This window comes from Eptesicus fuscus, chromosome 18 (assembly GCF_027574615.1).
Source record: "Eptesicus fuscus isolate TK198812 chromosome 18, DD_ASM_mEF_20220401, whole genome shotgun sequence".
Taxonomy (NCBI): Eukaryota; Metazoa; Chordata; class Mammalia; order Chiroptera; family Vespertilionidae; genus Eptesicus; species Eptesicus fuscus.
Window position 1 is genome coordinate 23,587,658 of NC_072490.1, and position 26,090 is coordinate 23,613,747.

The 26,090-nt window shown below is 43.5% G+C and overlaps 1 protein-coding gene across 2 annotated transcripts in view; it reads right to left on the reverse strand.

The window, feature by feature from the left end:
• The window catches only part of PLCL2 (phospholipase C like 2), a 163,446-nt gene that overhangs the window by 42,934 nt on the left and 94,422 nt on the right, over nt 1–26,090 (reverse strand). For both annotated transcript variants that reach the window (XM_008153400.3, XM_054729770.1), the window contains exons 3-4: nt 18,096–20,582; nt 15,121–15,324 (exon numbers count right to left, since the gene is read on the reverse strand). In XM_008153400.3, coding sequence (XP_008151622.2) covers nt 15,121–15,324; nt 18,096–20,582 — 2,691 coding nt within the window. The remainder of the gene's footprint in view (nt 1–15,120; nt 15,325–18,095; nt 20,583–26,090) is intronic.

Genomic DNA, 26,090 nt, shown 5'->3' on the forward strand with positions numbered 1-26,090 from the left:
ACTTATGGGTGCTTCTGAGAGGCACTTCCAGTGTCAGCCACTAGAAGTCCTTAGCAACACACAGTTGTTAGGCTGGAGGAGAGGAGAAAGGAGCAAAGAGAGAAAACACCACCAAGAGGAAATTTTGGGTGGGAGAGAGCACCAGGTGGGGGAATAAAAGAAAAAACAAGTGACAAAATCAGAGGCAGAACTTAGAATGCACCATGGACTTATCCAAAGATAAATTTTAAACCAGATAAGGCATTTTTATATCCTGCAGACAACTGAATAAGCTATAAGGCCATGACCAAACCCTTATTCACTCACATTTCTAGATTAATTGGAGTTTAGCATAACTAGACGTCTCCATATGTTCCCAAATATATTTAAACAGACCAGGGGCTGGAGCAGCTTCATTCTGTGCACCAGAGCTGGAGGGAAAGAGAAAAGTGCTCTGGAAAAAACAGGGGTTCCTGTTACCAAAAGATTAGTCATGAAGTCAGTGCACAGGTTTAAAATATTCATCCTCCTGTAAATCGTTGGCAAGGTGTTAAAACTTCTGAACAGTGTTAGTTTCACCAAGTACACAGAATTTCAAAAGGCCGAATAGAATTGTGGTTGATCCTGTACTATTTCTGGTCCCGTACAATACAATATTCAGAGAAAACATTTTTGTTTCCCGTGAAAATTGAAAAACAAAACAGAACCCAAACTACCCTAAAAAGGAACTCCAATGCAATTATAAAACTATCCAGAAAAATGATACAATAATTCCTACCAGCTCCTGTACAGGTATCTATATCATGTGCTTTTCTGTGTGGGGAGCATGAATACAGTAAGTTAATTATAATAACCCTGTTATTTCTCCTTTTTATGACCAACCTCATAGGATCGGACGTCTCCTTAGGGAAGCACGTGGGGTGCCATGTGTGTTTCTACATGATTACTGCGGGAGGCCTCACGCGACTCCCCCACACTCAACAGGTGACTTCGTGGCATGTGATGAGTTGTGCTCCATGGTTACCTGATGGATGTGGACACACACACACCCATCCTCTCTGGGGCCTTTGGCCATGTCGGCCTCCTAACATTGCAAAATGCTTCTCTGCTTTTCTAAACTGTAAGACCATGTACTTACATCACCTCTCATACCATCCCAGGTGGCACCTGTGCTCACGTATCCTCTCTGGTGACGGGCAGGGAGGGATAAGTGAGACTCTCAGCTACTTGGAAAGGAACTTTCAATGGGGCCTTTGGGCAGCCAGCCACTCACTCCTGCCTCCAGACACTCACTCCTGCCTCCAGCCACTCACTCCTGCCTCCAGCAAATGCCCGGGAAGAGGGAAGAAGGGCCAGGGCACTGCTGTGACTCCCAGGTCTTAGCGGATTTGAAGATAGTGAGTGCAGAAGCTACATCAAGGTGAGGCTGGAGCCTGCAAATACTGTGAGTTCCAAAGAACTGATGAGAGTGGCTGAAAACCTGGCCTGAGCCATCCCCGCAGGAAGAAAGGGGAACTTGAACTTGTTACCCCCAATTATTCAGTGAGCAAGCTACTTCTGGAAAGTAGATCAGGAACTTCAGGATGCTGCACTTACTCTTCCAAGTCACCAAGGACCATTTAGAGTTCTGACATGCTCGTGTAAAATGATTATTACTAAATTAATTGGATTTCAAAAGATGCAATTTGAATTAAACATAGCACCTCTTTTATTACTGTGTATTTATATCAAGCCTTTTCTCCAAGGGGATCAAGGTGATTTAGAAACTCCTAATTAACGGAAGGTAATTCAATCACAGTGTTACTGTAAGGTATCATTAGCTTCTCTCGGGTCTGTGATAACTAAGTATAGATGTTAGGTAAGAGAGAAAAGCAATTTGAGATTTTTCTGTAATGAAAAGTAATATTTTTTTAGCAAAACGAAGTGTCCACAGTATTCCAGGGATGACAGAGCTGGAGGACAAGAATGCACAGGCCAGCCACTACAGTATTTACAGTATGAGCCCAGGCATTGCTCCCAGCGTTGGCCACATAACTCACGTGTTCCTCTGTCTTCCCTTTTCAGAGCAGCGAGCTTAGCACAGTGATGTGAAACCACCTTCTGCTTTTCACTTTGTAACTTTAAACGTGCCTTTATGAAATGGAGTGACCATGCTCCCCACACGGCAAGGCTGCTGCTGCGAAGTCTGGAGTGATGTTAAAATATACACACGTAAAGGTCTTAAAGCTTCAAGAGCTACAGGTTTCTAGCTTTTGAAAAGTAATAATGATTAGGGTTTAGGGTTAGGGGAAAAAGTAATAATGACATGATAATGATACCATTTACTGAGACTTTGTTATGTTCCGGACTATTTATGTACTCTCATACCTTCTGAGGGGATGATACTATGCCCGCCCTTCAGATGAAGAAATGGTCTTGCCCACAGTCGCAGGACTCGCTTGTGACCAGGGCTCAATTCTTTGCTAGCACCACCCCCTGAACAGTCCCACTCACCTACTTCCTAGGGCAGCGATTTGCAACTGGTGTGCCCCAAGAATATTTACAACAACTGGCTATCTGGTCAGGGACACTGACCTCTTTTCCCTTAGGTTGTCAAATAAAAAAAAAGGCAACAGCCAACACAACACTAGCTGCCTAGTGTGAATGAATCGAAATTATGCCTATTTTTTTTTTTCAGATCAGTAAAAAACATATTTTGTGTTGTGCTGCCAAATTTTAACAATTAGTTTAGGTGTGCGTGAGAGGAGAGAGGTTGAAAATCACTGTCATAGGGTACAGGCAGGTCCCTCCTTCATCCCCCAACTTCTAGTCAGAGTGTCTTTGTATGAGAACAATCTTGTACACAGTATTTACACTCCATGCACACCTGCCTGGATGGATGGTCTGTGTGAATGCACAACTGAACTTATTGACATGGGCCTTGGCAAAACACACCAAGGCATGGCTTCTGTTGGGCACCAAGTGCCCTAGGAGTCAGCTCAGGATGGCCCATGAAATGAAGACAAGGATTTCTCAAGGCGAGGTTGGACCTGGCGGATGCTGTGTGGCTCAAGGTTTCTTCCCCCAGGAGCACAGGAGTGTGGCACGGCTCACTCAGCAGGGCCAGTTGAGAGTCAGAGATGGGGCGGGTATAACGATTGAGAGAAGGTCACTGTCTGGCACTCAAGGACTTCTCTGCTCAGCCCAGCAGGAGCCCGTGCCCACCTATTAGCTCACATGACAATCGGTTTATGAGCATGACTCAGAAATCATAAAACATTGCACATATGTGAGGGATGTTCCCATCCCCTGGTGGCTGCACTGAATCCGGCTCCTCTCCTGGCCAGGTGAACAAGCAGGAGCCTCACCTCTTCCTCCTCCTCTGCCCTCTGTTCCTCAACCTGCTCTGATTCCTTACTAGCACATATCCATCCTTAAACAGGAATTTCACACAGGGCAAAGGATTCCCTGGTAGAGGGTAGGGAGGTATCGAGGGCAGAGGTAAATGATCTGGGAACCTGGGATCCTCACGCCTGCCCTTCCTCCCACCTGTTCTAAGCCCAGCCCCCTCTGCCTCTGGCCCCACGTTCCCCACAGGTGTCTACGGATCTCAGGTGCCCTCCTCTTCCTGGACTGGCAAGGCCACCACTCAGTGCCTTCGGACAGGAGTGCGACCATCTAGGCTAAGACTCCACAAGCCACCTCCTCACCAGCCCCCAAACCTAACCCTTCCAAGGGCTATTTGTGATGACACAAATCAGTCCAGTTCAGGGACCTGTAGACACTCTAGGACAGAGATAGATGGTAGAAAGAACACCTGATACCAGCAGTGGAGATCAAGGTCACTTTCACTCATTCATGCATACACGTACTCTGAGTGCCTGCTCTGTGGTGAGAACCCAGTGGTGAACAGGACACACACTGTCCCTGCAGTCCTGGAGCTCAGATTTGGGGGAGGGGGAGGGAGGCACCTTACTAAAAGGAATCAAACCAATGAATGTATAGTTACAAGTTGCAGTGAGCGCAAGTAGGAAATGAACAGCATGAAGAGGGGCAGGGTGTGGGGATAATCCACAGAGGGGCCTCAGAGCAGCTTCTCCAACCGCTGGTGGGAGAGGACCTCACAGGTTTTGTCTCCGCCTCCAGCACCCTTTCTAATCCCTCCCCTCATAAGACAGCTTTAAATAGAATGTGGTCAGCATGGCCTGGATGCCATGATCTGAGAAAGCCCCCTCCTCCCTGTGAGGGAGGGTGAAAGGAAACTAGGGGTTTTTAGAGAAGACACAGAGCCTCCACCCAATTCCCCTTTCTCCACCCAACCCTTACCCTCCCCTAACAAGAACTACTTGATGCGACGGAGAAAAGGAGCCCCACTCAAACTTGTTTTTTTGGCTCGTTTTTTAACGCCTTCTTACCAAGCATGATTATGCATCTCACTAAATCCGAGTGAAGTTAGTTACAAACTGTATTGCATTATAACACAACTCTGCTGACAGAGCGTGCTCACCTGGGTACACGGTCAGAAATCAGAGCAACCTTTACTCTTCATGGCCTTCCTCTTCCAGTTTCCGCTGCAGGGTCTTTGGGCTCCTGGCCATCAAAATGCTAACAGCGAGTAAGACTGCTTTAGGGGCTCGCTGCCTAGCCCAGGACAGGAGCTTACAGCACTCTCCTCCTACTGGGCTAACAGGCAGACGGATGTTCGTATGGATCAAAATTCAAAATGCACTGAGTGCATAATTTTAGGGGGAAAATATTTAAAATCATAACCGAAGCTGGCAAAAGCAAATCAGTGCATCGAATGAACTACCTTAAGGCCCTTTTCTCCCGATCCTTTTTGTGGGGCCGGCAAACTTCTGCCTGCGAAGGAGCAGACAGCACATACCTCAGGCTTAGTTTCTGCTGCAACTGCTCAGCTCTGCCGCTGCAGTTGAATATGAAGGGATGAAACTTCATTTATGGACACTGAGGTTTGGATTTCACAGACTCACAAGAAAGATGGGGCTCAGTTTTAGGAAACCAACTAAAAAGTATTACGTCCCATTTACATTTAGCTAAATACTCAAGAGCCATTTGTACTAACAAGGATTGGTTTTTGTTTTGCTTTTGGCACAGATAACTGATTTAAAAGTTAAAATTATTTTGTGCCATATAATGATATAAATGAGGGTCTAACTCCATATGAGCACTCTCCAATATAGAATGGTAATGATTACAAAGAAAACTAGAAGTATCAACACTGTTTTCAAAATCTAATTATCAACCAAAATTGAATTAAATATTTTATAAGTAGATAAAGGATCTCACATATAAAATCTCCATATAAAAATCTGTAACATTTAGCGCTAATGATCTAATACTAAGTCTAGTAGGGAAATAAATATTTTAAACTACTTAACATGTGATCTTTAAATTAACTGATAATTAAGCTTGTAGAGTTAAATCTTAACACATCACATTGTCCACCCACTCAGTTTACTGTGAGAGTAATTTTTTATGGTTAAGAATTTAAAATGCCCTAATTAAGTTAGAATATACTTTAAAACCATTAAGTATTACTGTTATTTCTGATAAATCTGTGTGGTAGTAAAATCGGATTTCTGGTATTAAAGGTGGATATTTTAGTGGGGTGAGTGGCATTAATTATGTCACAGCAGTCTGGGGAATATAAGTGACGAGAATGAAAAACAGTAGCTGTTAAAATAGAAAACCAAGGGACAGTTCCTGCAGCCCCCACGGAGGGAAGGCACCACCCAGGCAGGAGCTGATTAAAGGCTTGGTGAGGGTGAGCCTTCCCATCTATGTGACAACAAGAAACAAGGAACCTGTGGGCAGTGCTGAATTTTTTCAGTCTTATGAACATGAGGCCAAATGTAACATATCAACAAAATAGGCTTCAAAGCTTACACCGCCCCAAATGTTATTTATAGGACTATGTCTAGCTGCAGAGAAAAATCACTGCCTCGTTACTCAATAGGCTGTGGCAAAACACCTTTACAATTTCTTTCCCCAGTTCATGATTAGGGACATAACAGAGAGGAAAGAAAGATCAGAAATCAGTATAGCCTACTGCTCATAAAAAAATGCCAGAAGGTAGCTCAAGTGCCTATAATTACATTTTCTCAAAAACAATTCTGAAATATATGATTTTTCATATAAACTGGTTATTTCAATAGCTTTATTTTATGAAGGTGATTCCATCCAAATGATCCTATTTCCTAGCGAGTTGTCTTCTAAAATGTGATTGTACATCCAAAGAATATGTATCCATGAAAATAGAAGAGCTCATCATTGCATTTACAAAATGATCGATTTATATACCATCACTAACAATTCTGTACATGTATCTAATGTAATTTCAATCTTTTTAATACAACTCCAAGTTGGACTTGCAGACTGGTGAATTTCTAAATGGAAAAGCATATGCCATTCTAAACCGCACAAGAATGGGTGGCAATAAATCAAGTTAAGCCCTAGCCAGTTTGGCTCAGTGGACAGAGCATCGGCCTCAGACGAAGAGTCCCGGGTTCAATTCTGGTCAAGGGCACGTACCTTGGTTGCAGGTTCCCCAGCCCTGGTCAGGGTGTGTGCAGGAGGCAACCAATTGATGTGTCTCTCTCACATCGATGTTTCTCTCTGCCTCTCCCTCTCCCTTCCATTCTCTCTACAAAGAAAAAAAAAAAATCAATGGGAAAAAATATCCTCAGGTGAGGATTAACAACAAAAAAATGAAATGAAAGGAAGGAAGGGAGGGAGGGAGGGAAGTTAATCTGTGATGAATGGGTCTTGCATGTATAAAATGATATAGAGAACATCAAGATCCTGAACAAAAAAATTACATTATCACTGCAATGTACATGCTTTCTAAACTTTAACTTCAATATGAGCAACAATGGAACGGGATGAAATAATAAACAATTCATCCTTTAATGAATCTTTAACAAAAAATACTTCGGAAAAGAAATTCACATTTGTGATTCTTACTGGCTAACTGTAGCCAGCACTTTAAAGCCAGCACAGTTAAAATAATCACTCAGGCAAATTATCTCCATTTAACTGGAGAGCCTTCAGAACCACACACGGAGCCAGACACCAGGGCAAACAGCAGGCTCAGATGGCAAAGCAGCCACCTTTGCAGGTGGAATGTAGAAACACTATAGGCTTCACATCCCCAACTCCCCATCTGGGCAGAAGTTGCCACCTTTAGGGAAACTAAGTTAAACAATGAAGGTGCATTATTGATGGGATGTTCCCAGAGAGTACCTGGGCTCCAAAGTGGAGCCCTACACTGGGGGGTTCCAGAGTTTTATCCCAGTCTCTGCAAGCTCTCAGCGATGGAGATAAATACAATGATTTCTCTTTCAAAGTAGCCACCAGTAGCTGGCACAGCCCCCTCTGTGCCAACCCGCACACAGGAGCAAGGAGAGACTTAGCTCTCCCGAGTCCAAGGCGAGCGGGAGCCAGAGGGCTGGCGCAAACAGTGGAGAAGCCGGCCGCATGTATTAGTGAGCTATGAAATGCGTGGTCTAGGTCAGCTCGTCTTCATTTTGGGGAATCTGAAACGATTTGGAACTCGGGCTGCATCAAGACATACTGGTTCAAGTTATCACACACTGAGAACCAATTAGGCTCTTTGTGTCTCTGATCATCACTTTTCTGTTTGAAATGGATTTCCACAAAGGAGGACAATCACATCCACAAAATGAGATGTAGAGATGATTCCACTAGACACTACAGAAATGATTTCAACCATTAACGTCAAACAATTCTGGATGCTGTCAAAACTTTGTATTTTTAAAAGGCGGTATAGTATTAATAGTGTTTGATGCATGTTTTGAGAGCAAATAAAAAAATTCTGATTCTGGAAAATATGAATTGCTAGAGGAATACAGGCATGAGGTTCATGTCCTTAAAGTTATTCCCACGCGCCCCCCCCCCTTTTTTTTTTCCCTTTCTTGGCAATTAGGCTTGACATACATTCTTTATCCATCCAAACCCACTGAAGGGAATGCCACTGTTCCAAAACGCTTCAAGAATATTACTCACCTAACAACAGTCAAGGTACTCTGCCTCTATTTGTCTTGATGATCACAATATAATCCCTTTAGCTGGTCTAGTTCTGAAAGTTGTCACATTTCATTGTACCTCTAACTCTACCTCCTGGCTCCCCTCTGAGACATCCAGGTCTTTCTCTAGGGGGAATTTTAGGAAGTTTGTCTTTACCACAATCCACAGGACAAATGCAGGGGGGAGGGAATGCCGTACTCTGGTGGCCACAGCAGTAACAAAGGTGTATGGGGATCGTGTAAAGCTATTTTCCCACATATGTTGCCATATTTTAGAAATCATTTTGCCCTGGGGGCTTTCCACCTATTCAAACAGCGAGTTTCAGAGCCTGGGTGAGGAGCAGCTACCTTGTAAAAACAAAGACACTTCTCAGATTTAAAGGTCAAATTAGATTTTCATTCAGGTTCCCACCAAAACGACAGGCGTGCAAGTGAGGCTCTGTCAAGGAGAAACAACTTTCTGAATTATTTTAACATATCAAACACCAACTGTGGAGCTTCGTCCTCTCGGGCGGGCAAAACAGCCCCTTCAGCTACCAAGGAGGCACCACGGGTTTGCAGCTCCAGAACGGAAGGGGGAAGGAGCAGGGCAGGAAAAGGGGGAGGCCACCTCTGGCATCCTGAGTGATTGGAGATGGAGCTGGGAACTTCCTCCACCACGTGGACCAAACTCAAGGTGAATGGGGAGTGAGAGGTGAGGACACAGAAAGGAGACAAACAGACGTCTGCACCTGTTCTCCTCCAGGCACCCAGAGGCCGCTTTGCAGAGGAGCAGAGGGAAAGAAAGTCTGAGAGACTGAGCATTTTCCCTAAAGAGCTAAGCATTTAGAGTCCAACGTGGACATTGTAAATTAATGCAACAGATCAAGTTTACCAAACTAAATGAAAATTTAGGAATACCCATCTCCCCCTATGAGAGACAGAAAAGCTACATTTCCTTTGCCATCTGAGTTAACTGTGAATTCTGAACTCAAACTGGTCCACACAGACCTAAGGCGATGAGAAGCTGAATTAGGATGATGGCCACAGAATGGAAAGCCAGCCAGCACTGCCTCGTCCGCTCAATTAAAGTTTATTTATTCAAAGTCTAATAGGGACAAGAAGTTAGTGAGTAAACTAGGATGAGGAAGCTAAGCGCTTCCTCACAGTTTTGAAAAGCCGCCAGTGCATATGGTGACTGACCGAAAGAACTGTGTAGAAAACAGAGAAAATACAGAATTTGAAAGATGTAAATGGTCCCTTTTTTTCATCTTCTCTAGGGGTCCTTGACAGAAAGAAGAACTTAGCAAACAACTCAAGGAAGTACCCTTAGCCACTGCAGAAACAATAACAACAACTAATACTTGCAGTCAAGCAGAGAACATATCAAAAATAAACTTTGAATGATATAAAAGCAAATCCAATATGGAGTTTGGTGGGAACACAGGAAGTGACTCCTCTGCTCTTACAGAGCAAGAAAAAAGGTTACAGCTCTGTAACGATCTTATTTTATCAAAGATGCAATAGTGTTCTTTTGCCTAACGCATAGGTTCAAAAATAAGTTCCCTAACTTTTCTGAAGCTTTAGGTTTCAGACATACTTTATACATATTTCCTACCAGATACAGGGAAATAAAGTGTTCTAAAAACAAGCAAGCTTGCTCAATCTCTTTAAAAAGCAATAGCAAAGCTCTAAACAGAAAAGTAAAACAGTGGAGACCCCAACAAACACTTGGCCCCAAACCACGTGGCCTTGGTTCAAATGAAGTCCACCCACAAGCTGAAGTGATGCCACCAGGAGGCGCCCACTTCTCATTCACCAGCAGCAGCACCTCGCTGTTATGTCTGGCTTACCAGGACTTAGAAAAGTTAAATCAGACTTCATATGACAGATGGCACCGTGGCTTGCTTACTACCATTTATCATCTCTTGTCTGAAGACAACATCGGACAACATGCTGATCCCCACTGAGGTTTTCGTCTCTGTCCTCCCAGAGATCTTAGAACTGGGTATCAAATTTAATGTGAAAAACAGCTGTATGATGACGTCTCTTTCCAGAGGCCAGCCAGCCCCAGATGCTCCTCTTCCCCCAAATGTTCACAGCATAGTATTGACACGCGCGTTTTGTGCGTGCGTGTGTGTGTGTGATGTGTGTGTGTGTGTGTGTGTGTGTGTGTAGATGTGTTTCTCATTGGTTTCCGTGGAGACATGTACACCTAGAAATCTGGATCAGAGACAAAGTCTTATAATCACCACCATGTGCTCACCCTGAAGGACTATCTTCCAAAATTTCCGCATCTCCCGCATCTGATTCCTGAGAGGCGGCCTACTACGCCTGATCTGATGATACACGCGATGCTATCATCACATTCCTTTGAGCATTCCTTTCCCTTTCCATTGGCTTGGCAGCTGTTCTGGAGCGGCTCCGCTGCATGGTTTTGATGACTCCAGAGAAATTGCTTTTGTTTTTTATTTGTTTGTTTGTTTCCATTGGAAAATATTTTGTATTGAGACCCCACCAGCTTCACAATCTGTTCCTGCCACTAGGCTCCTTCTTCCTTTGCAATCAGTCTTCCCTAAGTGGTCCCATGAATGCTCTCTTCCCCACCACTGTCTGGTAGCGGCCATGGCCAAACTTGGAGGTGCTCTACCCCTTTAAAAAGCAATAGCTGGAATAAGACTGAGCTAAAAAAAAAAGGGGGGGGGGCTATATCCTGCTATAGAGGGAAGAGCAGAATCCCAAAGGCTGTAGCTTAATTCGGTGAAAGGGGAGGTCCAGCCAGTGACGCTTCTATTTTGAAACGTCATTCCCTCCCGCCTCCCCGCTTTTTAGCTCAGTCTTATTTCCAGAGCATAACATTCTATCTTGCCTTTCATTTTATAGTTACAAAAGTTGGGAAAGTTGACACCTCCAATTAAAAGAAGCTTTAATGTCAGGTTCTGAGGCAGGAGAGTGATCAGAGGCGTCACAAAGGAGATGGAGAGCAACAGTAACCGTATGACAGATCATCTCTGGTTTGGTCCAGATGGGCAGACTCCATCAATTATGACGTATGATTTATTTCTCCACTGTATTAAGCAAGACAAAACACACAAAACCACAAGCGACAACATAAAGCAGAGTGTTCCTGATGTTGTATGCCGACTACCAACAAGTCTATCTAAGAAAAAATCCTTCATTTCGCATATTTGATTGAAAAAACCTTGCTTCTATTTAAGTAATATTTAAAGTTATGAGTTAGAAGGGACAGTAACTTATATAAAAAAAAAATCCACAAAGAGCAAATAACATCCTCTTAGACAAAGCATCTTGCTCCTTTTGAGATTAAAAAAAAAATACTGTTCTCTATTGGATAAGTAGATTTCCCCAGAGAACAAAGAAAGGAACTGCAATCATAGGAACGAATTCATGTATAATCTCTGAACAGATGGCAGCTGCCCGGGAGTCCACCACTGTGTAGAGGCACAACCAGACTGCCTAACAGAGGTGGGCATCATTTTCTTTCCCCCTCTCTCCTTTTCCCTCCCTACAACTGCATCTTCAATTCAATTATAATCACTAAAGCATATTACATGAAAATTATAGAAAATCAAGAAACAACTATTTTTCCTTTTAAAAAAGCCTTACAGAGATACGAATACAACATGAGCTCTACCCTCTTAACAAATTGTCAGTGTACAACACTGAATGGCTTTGTCACCTGCCTTCCTGAACTAGGTGCCAGGCCCACACCTCACCACTTCCAGGACCAAGAAGGTATCACAAATAGGGTAAGACCACCGTTGGGGCAGCTGTGAAGATCTGTTTGTTGATGGCAATCACAGGAGCCATTAGAACAATCGAGGGGCCACAGGAATGGTGTACATACAACTAATGATCTACATAGAGACACTTTTAAGAGCTAGAGGGAGAGTTATTAATAATGACCCTGGGACAGCAGGTGTTTTGACAGAGTCATCTCAGGAAAATTGGGATGTGTGGCACTCGCTGCCTGGGCATTCTTTCTAGTCTCCACACGGGCTTACACGTTCGCGTTTCCATCATCAATTCCTTCTCCGCAGTCTCTCTTCTCACAGACACTGGCGTATTCCCGATATACAAGCTTATTAATAAGAGTTTAGACTCTGAACAGTCATCACAACCTCAATAGCATTCGCACACATCTGTACCCCGAGGAGACACCGGCCCACCCTCACGGGAGGCGAGGCTTGAGCGTGCAGATGGCAGGGACAAGGAGCTCTGCAGGGGATTTCCTACGCTGCCCTCACTTCTCATTTGCAGTCTCCTAATTGCAGATGGGAAGTCAACAAAATGAAATAAGATCTTATTTCTAGGGTTAATTTTGGGTTAAGTTCAACACACCATTACAAAAATAAAGAGCTATAGTTAACGTTACAGGCTGTGCCAGACCATAGCACATTTCCCATCAATATTTAACCATTGTCACAAGGTGAGAGACCATTAAGTCACTAAAAAAGGACTGCAAAATATTGCAAGAGTTATAGCAAAATTCCACTTTTTAAAGTTGGAATCACAATAATTTGAATTCATTGTAAATATTTTATAGCTTAATTTATCAGATGGAATTAAAAACAGAGCAAATCGATAAAGCTAGGGGCACTAGGCAGCACAGCGATTTCGATTAGAGATCACATAAGAGTCATTTAACAATTTAAAAATTAAACAAGCTAATACCTTCTGTCTTATCACTTCTACAACAATGTACATTGTTAACATGATATGCAAATAAGAGTTACCTAATAAGTGTTATCAAGTACCAGTCCAGGAAGAGGAACCGAGGAACACTGAGCGATTCCTCTGCCCAGTAGTGTGGTGGGTGCCCTACGGAGGCGGTAACAGGGTAGACTGGACAAGGGTTAGTACCCAGGCCCAAGAACCTAGCGCCACCCTCCCGCTCCCGATCGGCACTCTGTCCCAGGACCAGGTCCTGGATAATGACCCTTTTCCAGTCTATCCTGTTATCACCTGTGTAGGGCAACCCCCACCCCACTCACAGGAAGCTCTCGTCAGGAAGGTTCCCATGAAGAAATGTCCCTGTGTGACTGCCACAGCAATCAGTGAAATGCCTAGGGCGGTAAGTCATGTCAGATTTGGGTCAGTGAAATAGGTCTGTAAAATGTCTCGTGGCTTAAGATTAAAAAGCATTTATAAATATAAAACTTAAAGAGTTGGGAACTAACTAGGTAGCCTGGGTCACAGCATGAAAGAGCTCTTCAAACTTTTCCACATTTACCTCTTTTCCCTATTACCCCCACCCCGTCCCTCATGCCCCCACCTCCCTACAACTGTGTCTTTAATTCAATTATAAGGAAAAAAACACCTTAGGTCAGCGTTTCCCACAGTGCGTTCTGAGGAATCTTGATTTTTTTAGGATGTTAGTAAATGTCACATGGGATCTAAGGAATCTTAGCATAAGCTTCCTGTGTTGATTTCACTCCCAGGGGCCTTTTCTACCTTCCAGTAGACCGGACGTTCCCTGAGGACAGGGCAGCACGCTGCTCCCCCAATGTTTATCAGGTACATGCCCCTGGCCTGCCCTCCACCTGCTGACTCTCAGAGGTTGGCTGACTCTCTGGAGTTTGCCTGCAGTGTGCAGTGTTCAGTCCTTTATAGCTCTTTTACGACCATGAACTTTAAGCTGGAAATAGCAGGGATAAAAAGCATCTGCTACGAAGTGTGGCTATTGTGTAAGAAAAAGATCAAATGAAAGAGGTCAAATACCACTTTTTTAAAGGTATGAACTGATAAGCTATTTAAAACATTCCATTCTTCTGACTTTTACTTCCAAGAAGTGAAGAAAATAAAGAACAAAAGTTCTTCGGAAATTTCGTGTTTGAATATAGTACCCCATGGTCAAGTCAATTTGTGAAATAGGGCATACTATGTCCATCACCCTCGCGGGAATGCATTGTAGCAGCAAATAAAAGCCCCTGAGAAGCCCTGCAATAAAGGCATCTGATTAATTTATTCAAACCAGTATTTCCCCAGATTGTTTCACCATGGAACCTTAGATCCCATGTGACATTTTCTAACATCCTAAAAAACCAAGGTTCCTCAGAACGCACTGTGGGAAACGCTGACCTAAGGTGTTTTTTCCTTTCCCTTGAATTGTACAAATCCCTCTGAATTGCAGCTTTCAGATCAATTTACAAAACACTTAAAACTGTTTTTGTTGAAGTACATGATGGCCATCTTGTTTTGGTTTTGACCGAGGCAGGCTACATGGGAAGAAGCCTAGTGCTCTGTGGACTTAGCTTGTGCATTCAGTGAGGAGGAGGGGAGGCCTCCTGCCGCTGAGCACCCTGAACAGCAAAAGCTGACAGCCCGGCCCACCTGGGCGGGACGGGCCAACACCAACCTTAGCCTTGACAGGCTGGCGAGCAGCTGCCAGCACTCATGAGTTCGGAGAGCTTCAACTACATGGTGAGCTTAAAATGGGTGTAGCTCACCCACTAAATTCTCCCTTTGAGTTACAATAAGTCAAAAAGTACAATAAGAGCAGGATGTAACTAAGAAAATGGCAGATTCACCGTAAGAGCAAATCTGTACTATCCCAGGTCTCCCGAGGACATCGCATTAATGTTCCGCTGGTTACAGACTATAGGTGTCTCGGAGCACCTGCTGTGCGAAAGAAAACCACTGCACCGGACAGAGCTTGTGACGGAAGCACCTGCCCCTTACGGCACTCAACATGTACTTTTTTAGGCATTAAATTTCTCACCTTTACCAGTTTGAAAAATGAAAACAAAACAAAATGTGTGAATCCATGGCTGGTTGCAGAGGAAGATAAAAAATACTCTTTACTATATGTATGTGGAAAATAGTGTATCCTTTAGAAATCTATTCAGATATTGTTACTAGAAAGCAATCTATCATCTAATCCAATTGAGGCAAAAGTCTCTGAATCCTGCTTTCTAAAACAACTCCAAAAGACTAAACTCCTTCCAATCCCGCAGGTCAGAGAATAGTTTTTCCAGCATAGGTCAATGAAGCATGAAATAGGAGAGCACACCTTAGCAAGAGCTCTTAATTATCTGGAGTATTAGCTTAAGACACCCCTCTCACGCAGGCTACGTGCAAGTACACAACGACTCACCGTGTCGTAAGTTGTTACGATCTTCTTTAAAACCTCAGGCACGATCCCCTGCAACTCCATCGTGGGGTACTGCTCGTTGAGATTCAGGACCACCAGGGGTGTGTTATCCGGCCCCAGAAAGCGGGGGGACACGGCCACCATGCACTGCATGAGGTTGGCCACGGAGGAGAGGCCACACAGCTCCTTGAAGGACACCACTGCATTCTGTTAAGCAGTAAGGAAGGAGGCACTTTGTAATTAATCAGCAGTTTTAATTTCTCATGGTTATACTTGATTATACTTGAAGTGCCTAGTACAACAGTTGTTAGCAATGCCGTGACAGAGTTGGCTATCGATTATTTCATCCTGCGAAAACTGGCTGTTTTCCAAAGTAAATACAGTTATAGATATCTATAATACCAATTTATCAAAATTACAGAAACTGCAAACAAGTTAAATTCTTCCCAAGGGCAAAGCCTCTTTTCTGATCAAAGTTCAGAGCAGTGCTGAGGCTGATATGCAATTACGAGGAAACAAAAAGAATGGCGTCTGCATTCAGACAAGGTACAGATTAAGAAAAAGAGTATCAGGCTTAAAATAAGTATCAAGCATGCCAGCCATTCAAGAAGGAAAGGTATTTGTGAGACAGGAGCTTGAATCTCTCTCACCTGTTTATACTGCTGGTTCCAAACCTACAGGAACTTGGAGGGTGCTGCAGTTCTTGTGAGGTCTGCCCAGCGGGGGACCTTGGTTACCCACGGCCTTCCCAGCTTAGTGCCTCCAGGGACCTCAATGCTTCTCCCCACTGCCCCTTCTCTTTTTCCTACTCATCAGAGGCAGGCCATTAACATACCCATTACAGAAAGCCCTGCAACACTGTCCAACGCCATGAGTTGGCAAGTTGGCAGTCTCTGGGCACTTATCCAGTGCAAGGCGATAGCAGGAGTATTTGCTACAAATCACCTCATTCACTCCTCTCAACAAGCCTGCTGTGGATGAGGAAACAGCCTCCGCTGTAGCCTCTGTTATTTGTCTAAGGCCACACAGCTGGTAAGTGAAAGAGTCAGTATTTTACTTAAAATCTGTTGATTTTAATCAGTATGCTATAAAAGCAGGTAAATTCTAATCAAAATGAGTCAGGCTATTATTCCAGGCCCACTGGGCATGGAGGCCAGTGGCGGGGGTGGGGGAGGGGGTGGGGAGAATCTGGGCCTGCCGACCCCTGTGCCTTCCTCTGTCCAATTCTCCGGTTCTTAGACCTGAGCGGCACACTTTAGTTTTATCTTTTAAAAATGTTTTTAAACGTTTTCTTTTTATTAATATTGCTTTAAACATGGACATCACACTATATGTCATCTGGCTCAAAAGCACTTCAGTGCTGACTGCTTACAGCAATAAATCACAATTGTCATGTCTGAGGGGAGTCTCTGCATCACCCTCACCTCCGTTTACTTTCTTCACGGCCCTTGCTGTGGCGGCAGTTGTCCTGCTTGTTTATTCATCTGCTAACAGTCTGGGTCCATTTCCGTTCCTGGCCCACCCCAGCTAAAGTCTCTGTGTGTTCACTGTGCATCCTCGAGCCTAGGCTGCGCGTGGTGTTCACGGCACATCACCACCAACTGCTCTGTCGGGTCCAGAGCAGACACAGGTTCTGGAAAGATGACGCCCCAGCTCTGCCAGGTCCCCACATGCACCACAGCAGCCTTCCGAGGGGCAGGGGACAATGTGGCTTGCTCAGAGCTCAGAGTGTACCAAGCCACTCTCACCCTCCGAAATAGGGGGAAACCCTTCCCATTTCTGGTATGCTTTTACTTTGAAAGAAAGAGAATAAAATTTCTCTATTGAGGGAAGGTCTCTTTATTAATGAAGTATCCATAGAATTGGTAGAAGAGTGAAATATATTGAATTTTCTGAGTTAGATTTTACTTGCTGATGGCATTCTTCTTATAATAGTTATATATAGGGTGGGGCAAAAGTAGGTTTGCAGTTGTTTGGATGGAAAATACAATAATTAATAAATAATAATACAAGAAGCAACTGTATTTCATGTACTCACAGCTGTACACCGACTTTTGCCCCACCCTGTATACACACACACACACACACACACACATATAATCAGCTAATATATTATATATGTTTATTAAATAAACGCACGCTGAGCAGCTGTCATGCTCATAGCACTTTGCACCCTGGGACGGATTAGGGCTGGTATCCCTGTGAGATGCCCTCGCTGCCCACTTCTGTGTCACTCATGGGTCCTAGTATACTGCTAGACATGTGGACGATCCTTACTTATATACATCATTCCTGATTGCTTTTAGCCATTATATAATTCATTAGACTTATAATTGATATACACACCACATGCCTTTTACTTAAACAATTAAATAGCTGTCCTCTACAATCAAGAGGAGGCTCAAAAGGCAAACACATTGGCTTATTTAAGTGCTTGCTATTTTCCCCACAGAACAGCTCCATAAAGAAGAACTGGAACACATCCCTTTTATTCTAATAGGTCATCAATGTGTGTCCCAGCTAAGGAATATCCAGAAAAAAGAGGTTCCCATGTACACTACCAGAAAAATAGGGGGTACTGTTAAGCATTAATTAAAAGGGACAGGGGTCCTCAAACTTTTTAAACAGGGGGCCAGTTCACTGTCCCTCAGACCGTTGGAGGGCCGGACTATAGTTTAAAAAAAAACTATGGACAAATTCCTATGCACACTGCACATATCTTATTTTGAAGTAAAAAAAAAAAAAAAATGGCAAGAACACCCGCATGTGGCCCGCGGGCCATAGTCTGAGGACACCTGGACTAAGATGTGGAGTGTTAGACAACAGGGAGACTGGTTGATTTGAACATGTTATCAATATTCTCAATACCAACTATGATTTTGAAATTTAAATGATAAAGCCCTCCAATATATTCATGAACTACGTGCATGCACTAAGAAGGAAAACCACTGGGTAAACACTGAAACACAAGCACGTACCTGCATGTTCTCTCTCAGATCTGTGGCATCCCGTATAGGGGGCTGGGCATTCTTGAATACCTCGTCTACAGTTTTAATCCACAGTGTTCTCAAAGATGCATATTCCCTGGATTTCTTCCCTTTCCTCACAGAAAGGCCCCTTTTATGAGGTTTCCCTCCTCCTCTTCGGTTAGTAATAGCCACGTGGACAAACAAAGAGGCATGAGCTAGGACCTCTCCAGTCAATGACTGCAGGGGGACGTGGCGGTAGCCCGTCTGTAAACATTCAAAGGGAATCGTGTACTGGCCGATAAATTCATCCCCAATGTAGTCATCATCTAGTACCACAAAGCGCACCATGGCCAGTTCCGGGAGGTTGATTTGAAATTCAAAGCTTTCATCAAAAATGGGAGTGTCTCCATTCTGGTGCACTGTTTTTGTCCTTTGTTCTGCACAGTCGGCAGGGATTCCATGAATTTCCACATAGACATAAGGATCCACCACGTCACCTTTGGCACCTGACCCCTTGGGTTTGGGAAAGTTCTGCCCGCTGATGATTTTGATGTGAAGAAGCTGAGGTGAGACGCCTGGGACCGAGTCTTTCGTGTTGGCGCTGAAGAAGGAGACTTCCTCCCTCATGATGGCTGGCCGAAGGACGTAGCCACAGTTCCCATTCTGACTGAACCAGCCGATGTTCAGATCCATCATCAGTCCCGGCGTCTGAAAGTTCATGGCTACGATCTGGCAACCACATTTCCAAAAATCTTGAGGGTTCATGTTGCTCGAGTCAATCCTCATGGGGCTGGGGAAAACCCGAGCGAGAAAACGCTTGTTGTAATTGACAAAGTCCCCCGGATTCTCGTTGGCGTACTTGCTGGCGAGCACTTCGTTAAATGAGCAGACTTCCCAGTACTTCTGAACCTGAAAGGACACCTGGAATTCTTTGAACTGGACTGACTTGCAGATGCTCACCAGCTCGGACAGTTCTTTGCAGAGCTGAAACCGCTTCACAGGCGCACTGCTGGGCTGCTCCACGTTCTCTTTTCCCATCCTCTGAGACATTTCCGCTCCTTCGTCTTCATCGGTCACGTCTCCTTCCGTTCCGGAGCAACTGGAGGACAGCTTCTTTGCTTTTATTAATATCTTCCCTTTCAGGACATCTGGGGATGGTAGATATGTTTCCTCCACATTGGGGGATGTTGTATAGAGCTTGTCCCCTAAAATTTTCTTCATGTGCTGGACCATTACCTTCTGCTGCTTAATGGAACAGTGGTTTTCTAAACACAAGATGAGCGGGTACTCTGAAGCGAAGAACGCGTACTTGTTGATAATGTCAATGACGCTGCGGAAGACTATCTGCGAGGTCATGGTGTGGCCCGTGTAGATGACAGGCTCGTTGTCTGGCCCATCCCATACGTCTAATTCGACACTCCGGCAACCCATTTTAAGAGCCCGGATGTACCCTGTGATATCAGAGGGGCCTCGGAACTGATCCTCTATTAAGTATGTATTATGAGATGAGTTTATAAAGTAATGAGACAAAGGCTGCTTCATATCCTGGCAGACCTTCTTATGTTCCGGGTCAAATATGTAACAGTCGGGTGACATAAGGTAGTTAGTGAACCCGTCTATGGAGAGCCAGCCCTTCTCCTGGCCCTCTTTGGATGGCTCGTATTTGTGAATAATTTCAAGGCTTATTTCCTCATTTATGTGTGCCACACCCTGCTCTGCCTCAAGAAACATCATAAGGTCCTTGGTATCAAGGAATTCTTTATTGCTTGAAAACTGAACTAAAAGGAAATAGATTTCGGGTCTAGTACAAAGCTCATGGAAAACCTCAACAAATTCTTCCCTTGTAACTTCAGTACCAGCTGTGTCCTTGGATTTGTGCAATTCTTTGAACTTAAGCTCAATTTTGCTGGTTTTTAAGCCAGGATTGAGGTTTCTGATACACTGCACCGCATTGCACAGAGTTATGTGTCCAAGGTTATCTACATCAATGTCACTAAACATTTGTGAAACCCAGGAAGTCCTCATGTTGTCTTGGCTACTTTCTAACATATCAAGTGTATGCTTTCCATAAGAAATTAGGTACCGCAGTCCCGTAACCCAGATGTTCGCAACATCTGCAGAGTTGGCAACCAAATCAAGTGACTCATAATTCTCGCCATATATGACGGAAAACGCACAATCTTCAGATATCTGGTCAGAAATGCCATTGCTGCGGAATATGTCTGTGTTCTTTCCTGTTCTCACTTCCTTGATGGATTTAATATCAATCTTGGCCTTCTCAGAATCCTTCTTTGATGGTTCCCACCTCAGGCTCTGCATGTCGGCATCCAATAAAAAATACCTATGGTAAATTCTAGAGTTGGAGCGAACCTTTTTGAGCTCTGAACCCTCAACCATTGAGTTGATACAATCACTCGCACTGCTGATCTTCTTCTCTGTTGGCATGCTGCTGAATGAGACTGTCTTTTTCCGTTCTCTCTTCTGTTTTGTGCCATCCTAGGAGAAAAAGGAATAGTGTATCAGAATAACATAAACATAGGCTTCTATGTTCAAGACTAGGAATAAATATTTGTCTTGAGAAAAAAATCATACTATTAGGATTTCCTGTCCTATGTCCTATGATGAATGATATTCATTGACTTCTAAAGTTTAGAAGTGGTCTTGGCATTTCAGCTGAACACAAACAGAGAAGAAATCATTATTGAATAATTGCAATTCATGGGTACCAAGAAACACAATTTCAGTAACACCCAATAAAATCTTGTATAGAGAGCTGGCTACATAATTTGCAGGCCTCAGGGAAAAATGGAAATGCAGGACTGCTTGTTCAAAAATTATTAGCAATTCAAGAAGCTGAGAGAAGAACAACAAGCCACGTGCAGGGCCCTTCCGAATGGGGGGCCTACGTTTGCACAGGTCAGACACCCAGGAAGCGGCCTGCCTGTACATACGTTTTCTACACTAATGTTTCTCAGAGGATTGTCACTAGACCACTTACCTCAGAACTACCTGGATAAAATGCAGATTCCCACGCTCATGGTGGTGCCAATCCCATGGCGGTGCCCAGGAATTTGCATTTTAGGCAACACTCTAGGTGATGGGGATGTACACTAAAGTTTGAAAACCACTTCCTGACCACTCTGACTCACTACAATGTCTGGGCTATTTCTGGAAACTATACAGAATGACCGGCAAACCAGCTCAGTACGAACCATGTAATAAATAAGTAGACACTGGGATTCCAGCAGAAATCCCTGGCCCTCCAGAATCTCATATTAGACTAACAGGTCCTAAATATGTTGATAGATATGGCTGCAGTTTTGTCAGTTTTGTTGAGTGGGACGCCTCGATTACAAGTGCAGCAGGAGGTGCCTCTAAAATTCCAGAGTTGATTTAATAAAACCGATTACCACGAACCAGGCTAATGCGCAGAATGTGTCAGCTAAGTACTTCCAATATTAACAGATTATTAACACTACCAAGTGAAAAATTACAGGCAGCATCTCTTTCTAAAGAAGTTTACACCACCAGTAACACCATCCTCAACTTTCCTACACAATGGACACCACATCTATGTGTGGATGTAAGTCCTTTCATGTAGGGATGCCTTTATTATCTATAATAAAAGCGTAATATGCTAATTAGACCGGACAGCCAAATGACCTTCTGGATGAAGCTGGGGCTGCAAGGGCTGAGGCAAGCTGCCACGGCTGTGAGGGCCGAGCCCCTTGCATGAATTTCATGCATCGGGCCTCTAGTTTAAAACATAATTGCTCAAATGACCTCACAACACCTTTCACAATTTGTTGTTGTTGTTAATCCTCACTCTAGCATATTTTTTCCATTAATTTTTAGAAAGAGTGGAAGGGAGGGGGAAAAAAGGAGAGAGAGGGAGAGGGAGAAAGAGATACATCAACTGGTCGCCTCCCGACTGTGCCCCCACCGGGGCAGGGATCAAACCTGCAACCCAGGCACATGCCTTTGACTTGGAATCGAACCCGAGACCCTTCAGTGCACGGGCTGATTCTCTAATCACTGAGTGATACTGGCCAGAGCAACACCTTTCACAATTCTAACCTGATACATGATACTGCCTTTAAGAATGGGCATGGAATTTGTGATAAAATTTCAGTAATTGATTATATCCATAAATAAAGAGGAAAGATGGAGATTGGGATTATATAACTCTCGTGGCAATAAAGAAAAGAGTATGGCCCTAGCCGGTTTGGCTCAGTGGATAAGAGCGTCAGCCTACGGACTGAAGGGTCCCAGGTTCGATTCTGGTCAAGAACATATGCCCAGGTTTCGGGCAAGGTCCCCAGTAGGAGGTGTGCAGGAGGCAGCCAATCAATGATTCTCTCTCATCATTGATGTTTCTATCTCTCTCTCCCTCTCCCTTCCTCTCTGAAATCAATAAAATCATATTTTTTTTAAAAAAGCAAGAAAATGTTATACAAAGGCAATGCTAACTTTCCTGCCCTGGGGAGAACATATTTTTAATAGAATCTCTAAAAAGCAATTATGCTATTCTCTATGTCTCAAATTTAAAACCACTTTTACTTTTTGACTACCTAGACTCCAAAAGCAATTTGCAGAAGGTAATTAAGCTTAAACTTTAAATCATATGGGTATCATTTCCCTCAAAGTTTCAAAATGAACCATAGAGGCTTTTGTGATTTGAATGCCAAGATAAAACATAAAAGCCACAAGGCGGAGTACTCCTTTACAACTGCAACCTCAGAACAATAAAGTGCAAAGACATAAAAACTGTGGTAATTACATCCATAAGATATATTGTATTATAACTGCTCCAAAACCTAATGCACAGATTTTATTCTACCTATTCAAGCAAGCTGGCATAAAATCTGTAACCAGCCAGGCATAAGGGCATGAAACAAATGTCTACATTTCCTATTTTCTGAATGAAGGCTGTCTTTATCTTTAAAACATGTACACAACACTTACCTTTAATAAGAGCAACATAATAATTAAGGAAATTTTATCTTTATAAATTATACCCCAAAAGTGCTACCAGAAAAATACGTTACAAAGATAAATGCTTATCTATTAAAATATAGATCTCATTTTCAACACTGTAATCTTTCATTCTGTTATTTTAAACATATTGACCAATATTCAACTACCACTTTCTAATTTATTACAAATGATGTATTGTAATTTCATAGGTCTCTTTGTTATTGAGAGGGAAAAAGCCAAATTGCAAAGTAGGTTAATAACATAACATACATGCTCACACACCCACATCCGTGGGGAGGGCAGTTGGCAGCTTAAACACCATGCTTGTAGCTTTAAAAACATTGCTTTGCTTTTCACAAGCCAGCCCAGGCCATGACCAGTGACTTCAGACCATTGGTTGCAGACACGTGAACATGCCGGTCACCCTAGCACATGCTGCTGCAATGACAGCAGGGTCTCCCCTTACCAGACACTTCCTATCTCTTCTTCCCCTCGGTCTGCTGTTGCCTAGAGCCACCCTGTCCTCTCCACAGCAGCGAGGCCTGAGCGAGGAGGTTTGTACCTCCTTGTTCGCTAGCAGATAAAGCTATCAGGAAACACTGCTAGAGGAGTGTGCTTGCTTAGAGACCAGAAAGAACTCATCATTGGATGGACCGGAATCACTGGGTGGAAGCAACAGTTGGGTGGGAAGGCAAGCTGGTCCTCACTGCCAAGAGGAAAGGGAAGAGAGGCAGAGGCAGTGGTGTGGGAGGGAAGGAGAATTGAGGTTCAACAGCAGGAGATCCAGGCCCTCAGAATCCTTATCCCACTCCTGCTCATCTGCCTGGCTTTCACTTTTTCACCCAGTGGTGATCGGCTAAGCAGCTGGTCAGTAGCAAAGCTGGGATCTATTTTCTATGTTGCCTCTTAATATTAGTTTAAATATAACAATGAAAAATGATTCAACTACATGTGCTCTACATGTAGTATTTTTAACTAAAAGAAAACTAAGTACATATAACTTATATGCATTAATCACTAAAACCAAAGGAAAAAATAACCCAAGTTTTTGCTAAGATGGAGGTGCTTCAAAATAATTATATAGGGTGTCCCCCCAAAAATGTATACACACTTTAATAGCTGATAGCGCAATTTTAAAAACGAAATGTATTTTAATAAACACTGCCTTTTATGAGTGGCTTGGGGGACACCCCATAGAAACAGTTTCAGAGCTGACTGTTATATTATAAGTACTTGCCACCTAAACCTTCTCAGTGGTGAGAACCACAAAATGTAAACTTGGTCCATGGGGGGCATTTCTGCTGCTCTGTTGGCGCTTACTACCGTCAACAGGTTCCGTCTGGACCAAAAGAACCCGCCTCCATAGCAACCCTGAAATTTTGAATTCTAGATCAAGATAATCATAACATTTTGCACTGGAAAGAGGTTTAACCTTTTGCACTCGGATGTCGAGTGTGACTCGACATGGTTAGCATTAGAATAAAGGAATCGAGAAAAAAGCAAGCAAGTGCAAAGGGTTAAAGATTCAGCTATACATTTAACCGACACTTATTTACAGAATAACAATTTTGTACCAGGAGTGACTTTATGAAACGAATGAGCTAGAAAGAGGCTGAGCAAACTTACCACAGCAAATTCATGAAGACTTAACATTTTACAGGACTTATATTTAACATCAGAAATGGAAGTAGCCATATTGAGCTCTATGGAGAAACATACATATTTCTAACAAGACTGCCCACTTTGTGTAATAGAAGCTTATCACTACCTTTTGGGCATTGAAACTGCCATCTGGGATAGTGAGAGGTAGTAGCAATTTCACAAATAGGTGTGGGCAATTTCATAGATTCTCACCCCGAAGTGAGGTAACCAATAGGTGCGCCTCGCTCCTTCTGCTGGGAACAATGTAGGTGGCACTGAGCCAAGGGATCCAGCTCATCCTGGAGCCGCGGAAACCTATCTGAGGGTGGAGCCTCGAGAATTACCTCCTGTATCCTACTGCTCTGCTCTTGCATTTCAAAACTGACTTGTTTCCATCTTCTGTGTCTTATTTCCCTGTAAACCTCATGAAAAATGATGAGTCAATATCCAGATTCAATGCATTGGCAAAAACAGTGGAGGAGTCCAGGCCCAAGTTCAGCAAGTAGTGCATGAGGGTGATCCTGGTGAGGGGTGGGGACCTAACAATGGGGAAGAGGAGGGGAAGGAGATGTGCTGTGGGAGCAGGAGTGTTTCTCCTGCTTTGTTTTGAGTCCAGTTATTTACTTTGATTTATAAATAGCATCAAAGAAGAGTATGAGATCTTTATGTTTATTGAAGGAGGTTTAGGATAAAAGAGACTGGAGAAACACTGGGTTAAGGAAATTTATATCCTTAACAAACAAACAAAACCAAACCAGAAATACTTGAGGCTCATTAAAGAAGCACAGCGAGGCCTGACCTTCCTTCAGCTCAATAACAGTAACTCTGAATTGAAAGAGTAAGTCATGCCGGGCACATCGGGGTTGCTTTGCAAGGTTTTTCACACATCTTAAAAACTCTGATGTGCTGTCCATGATGAGCAAAAAGGGGGAGCGGGAGATCTGGAGCAAAAGCAGTCTCTCTGAAGGTCATTTTATAAGATCTGATAAATTGAAAAAGAATAAAATAACTTGAAGAAAAGCTAGGTATGGTCCAATACTGCTTTCCACTCACGTGGAAGGGCCTTTACTGCAAATATCAGAAAGCCACTTGGCCCACGGATGCCTCTCCTTGGGGGTCTCCTCTTCCATGATGCCCTCTCCTGAATTCCAAAAGCTAACTCCTCCTCAGATGATGGCTTCCAACGCAGAAGGCCAACAGAAAACGTCACTCCCACGCCAACAAGAAAAAGCCAGACTACCTACAAGATCATCACTTTTCTTGTACCCAACAGAGAACTGTGGTCACAAGGCAACCAAGGGAACTGATTCCAGAATGATGAGCCCTTCTAAGCAGAGACAAGACAGAGAGACCATTCCACGTTTACCAGTAGCAGAGCATGGGAGG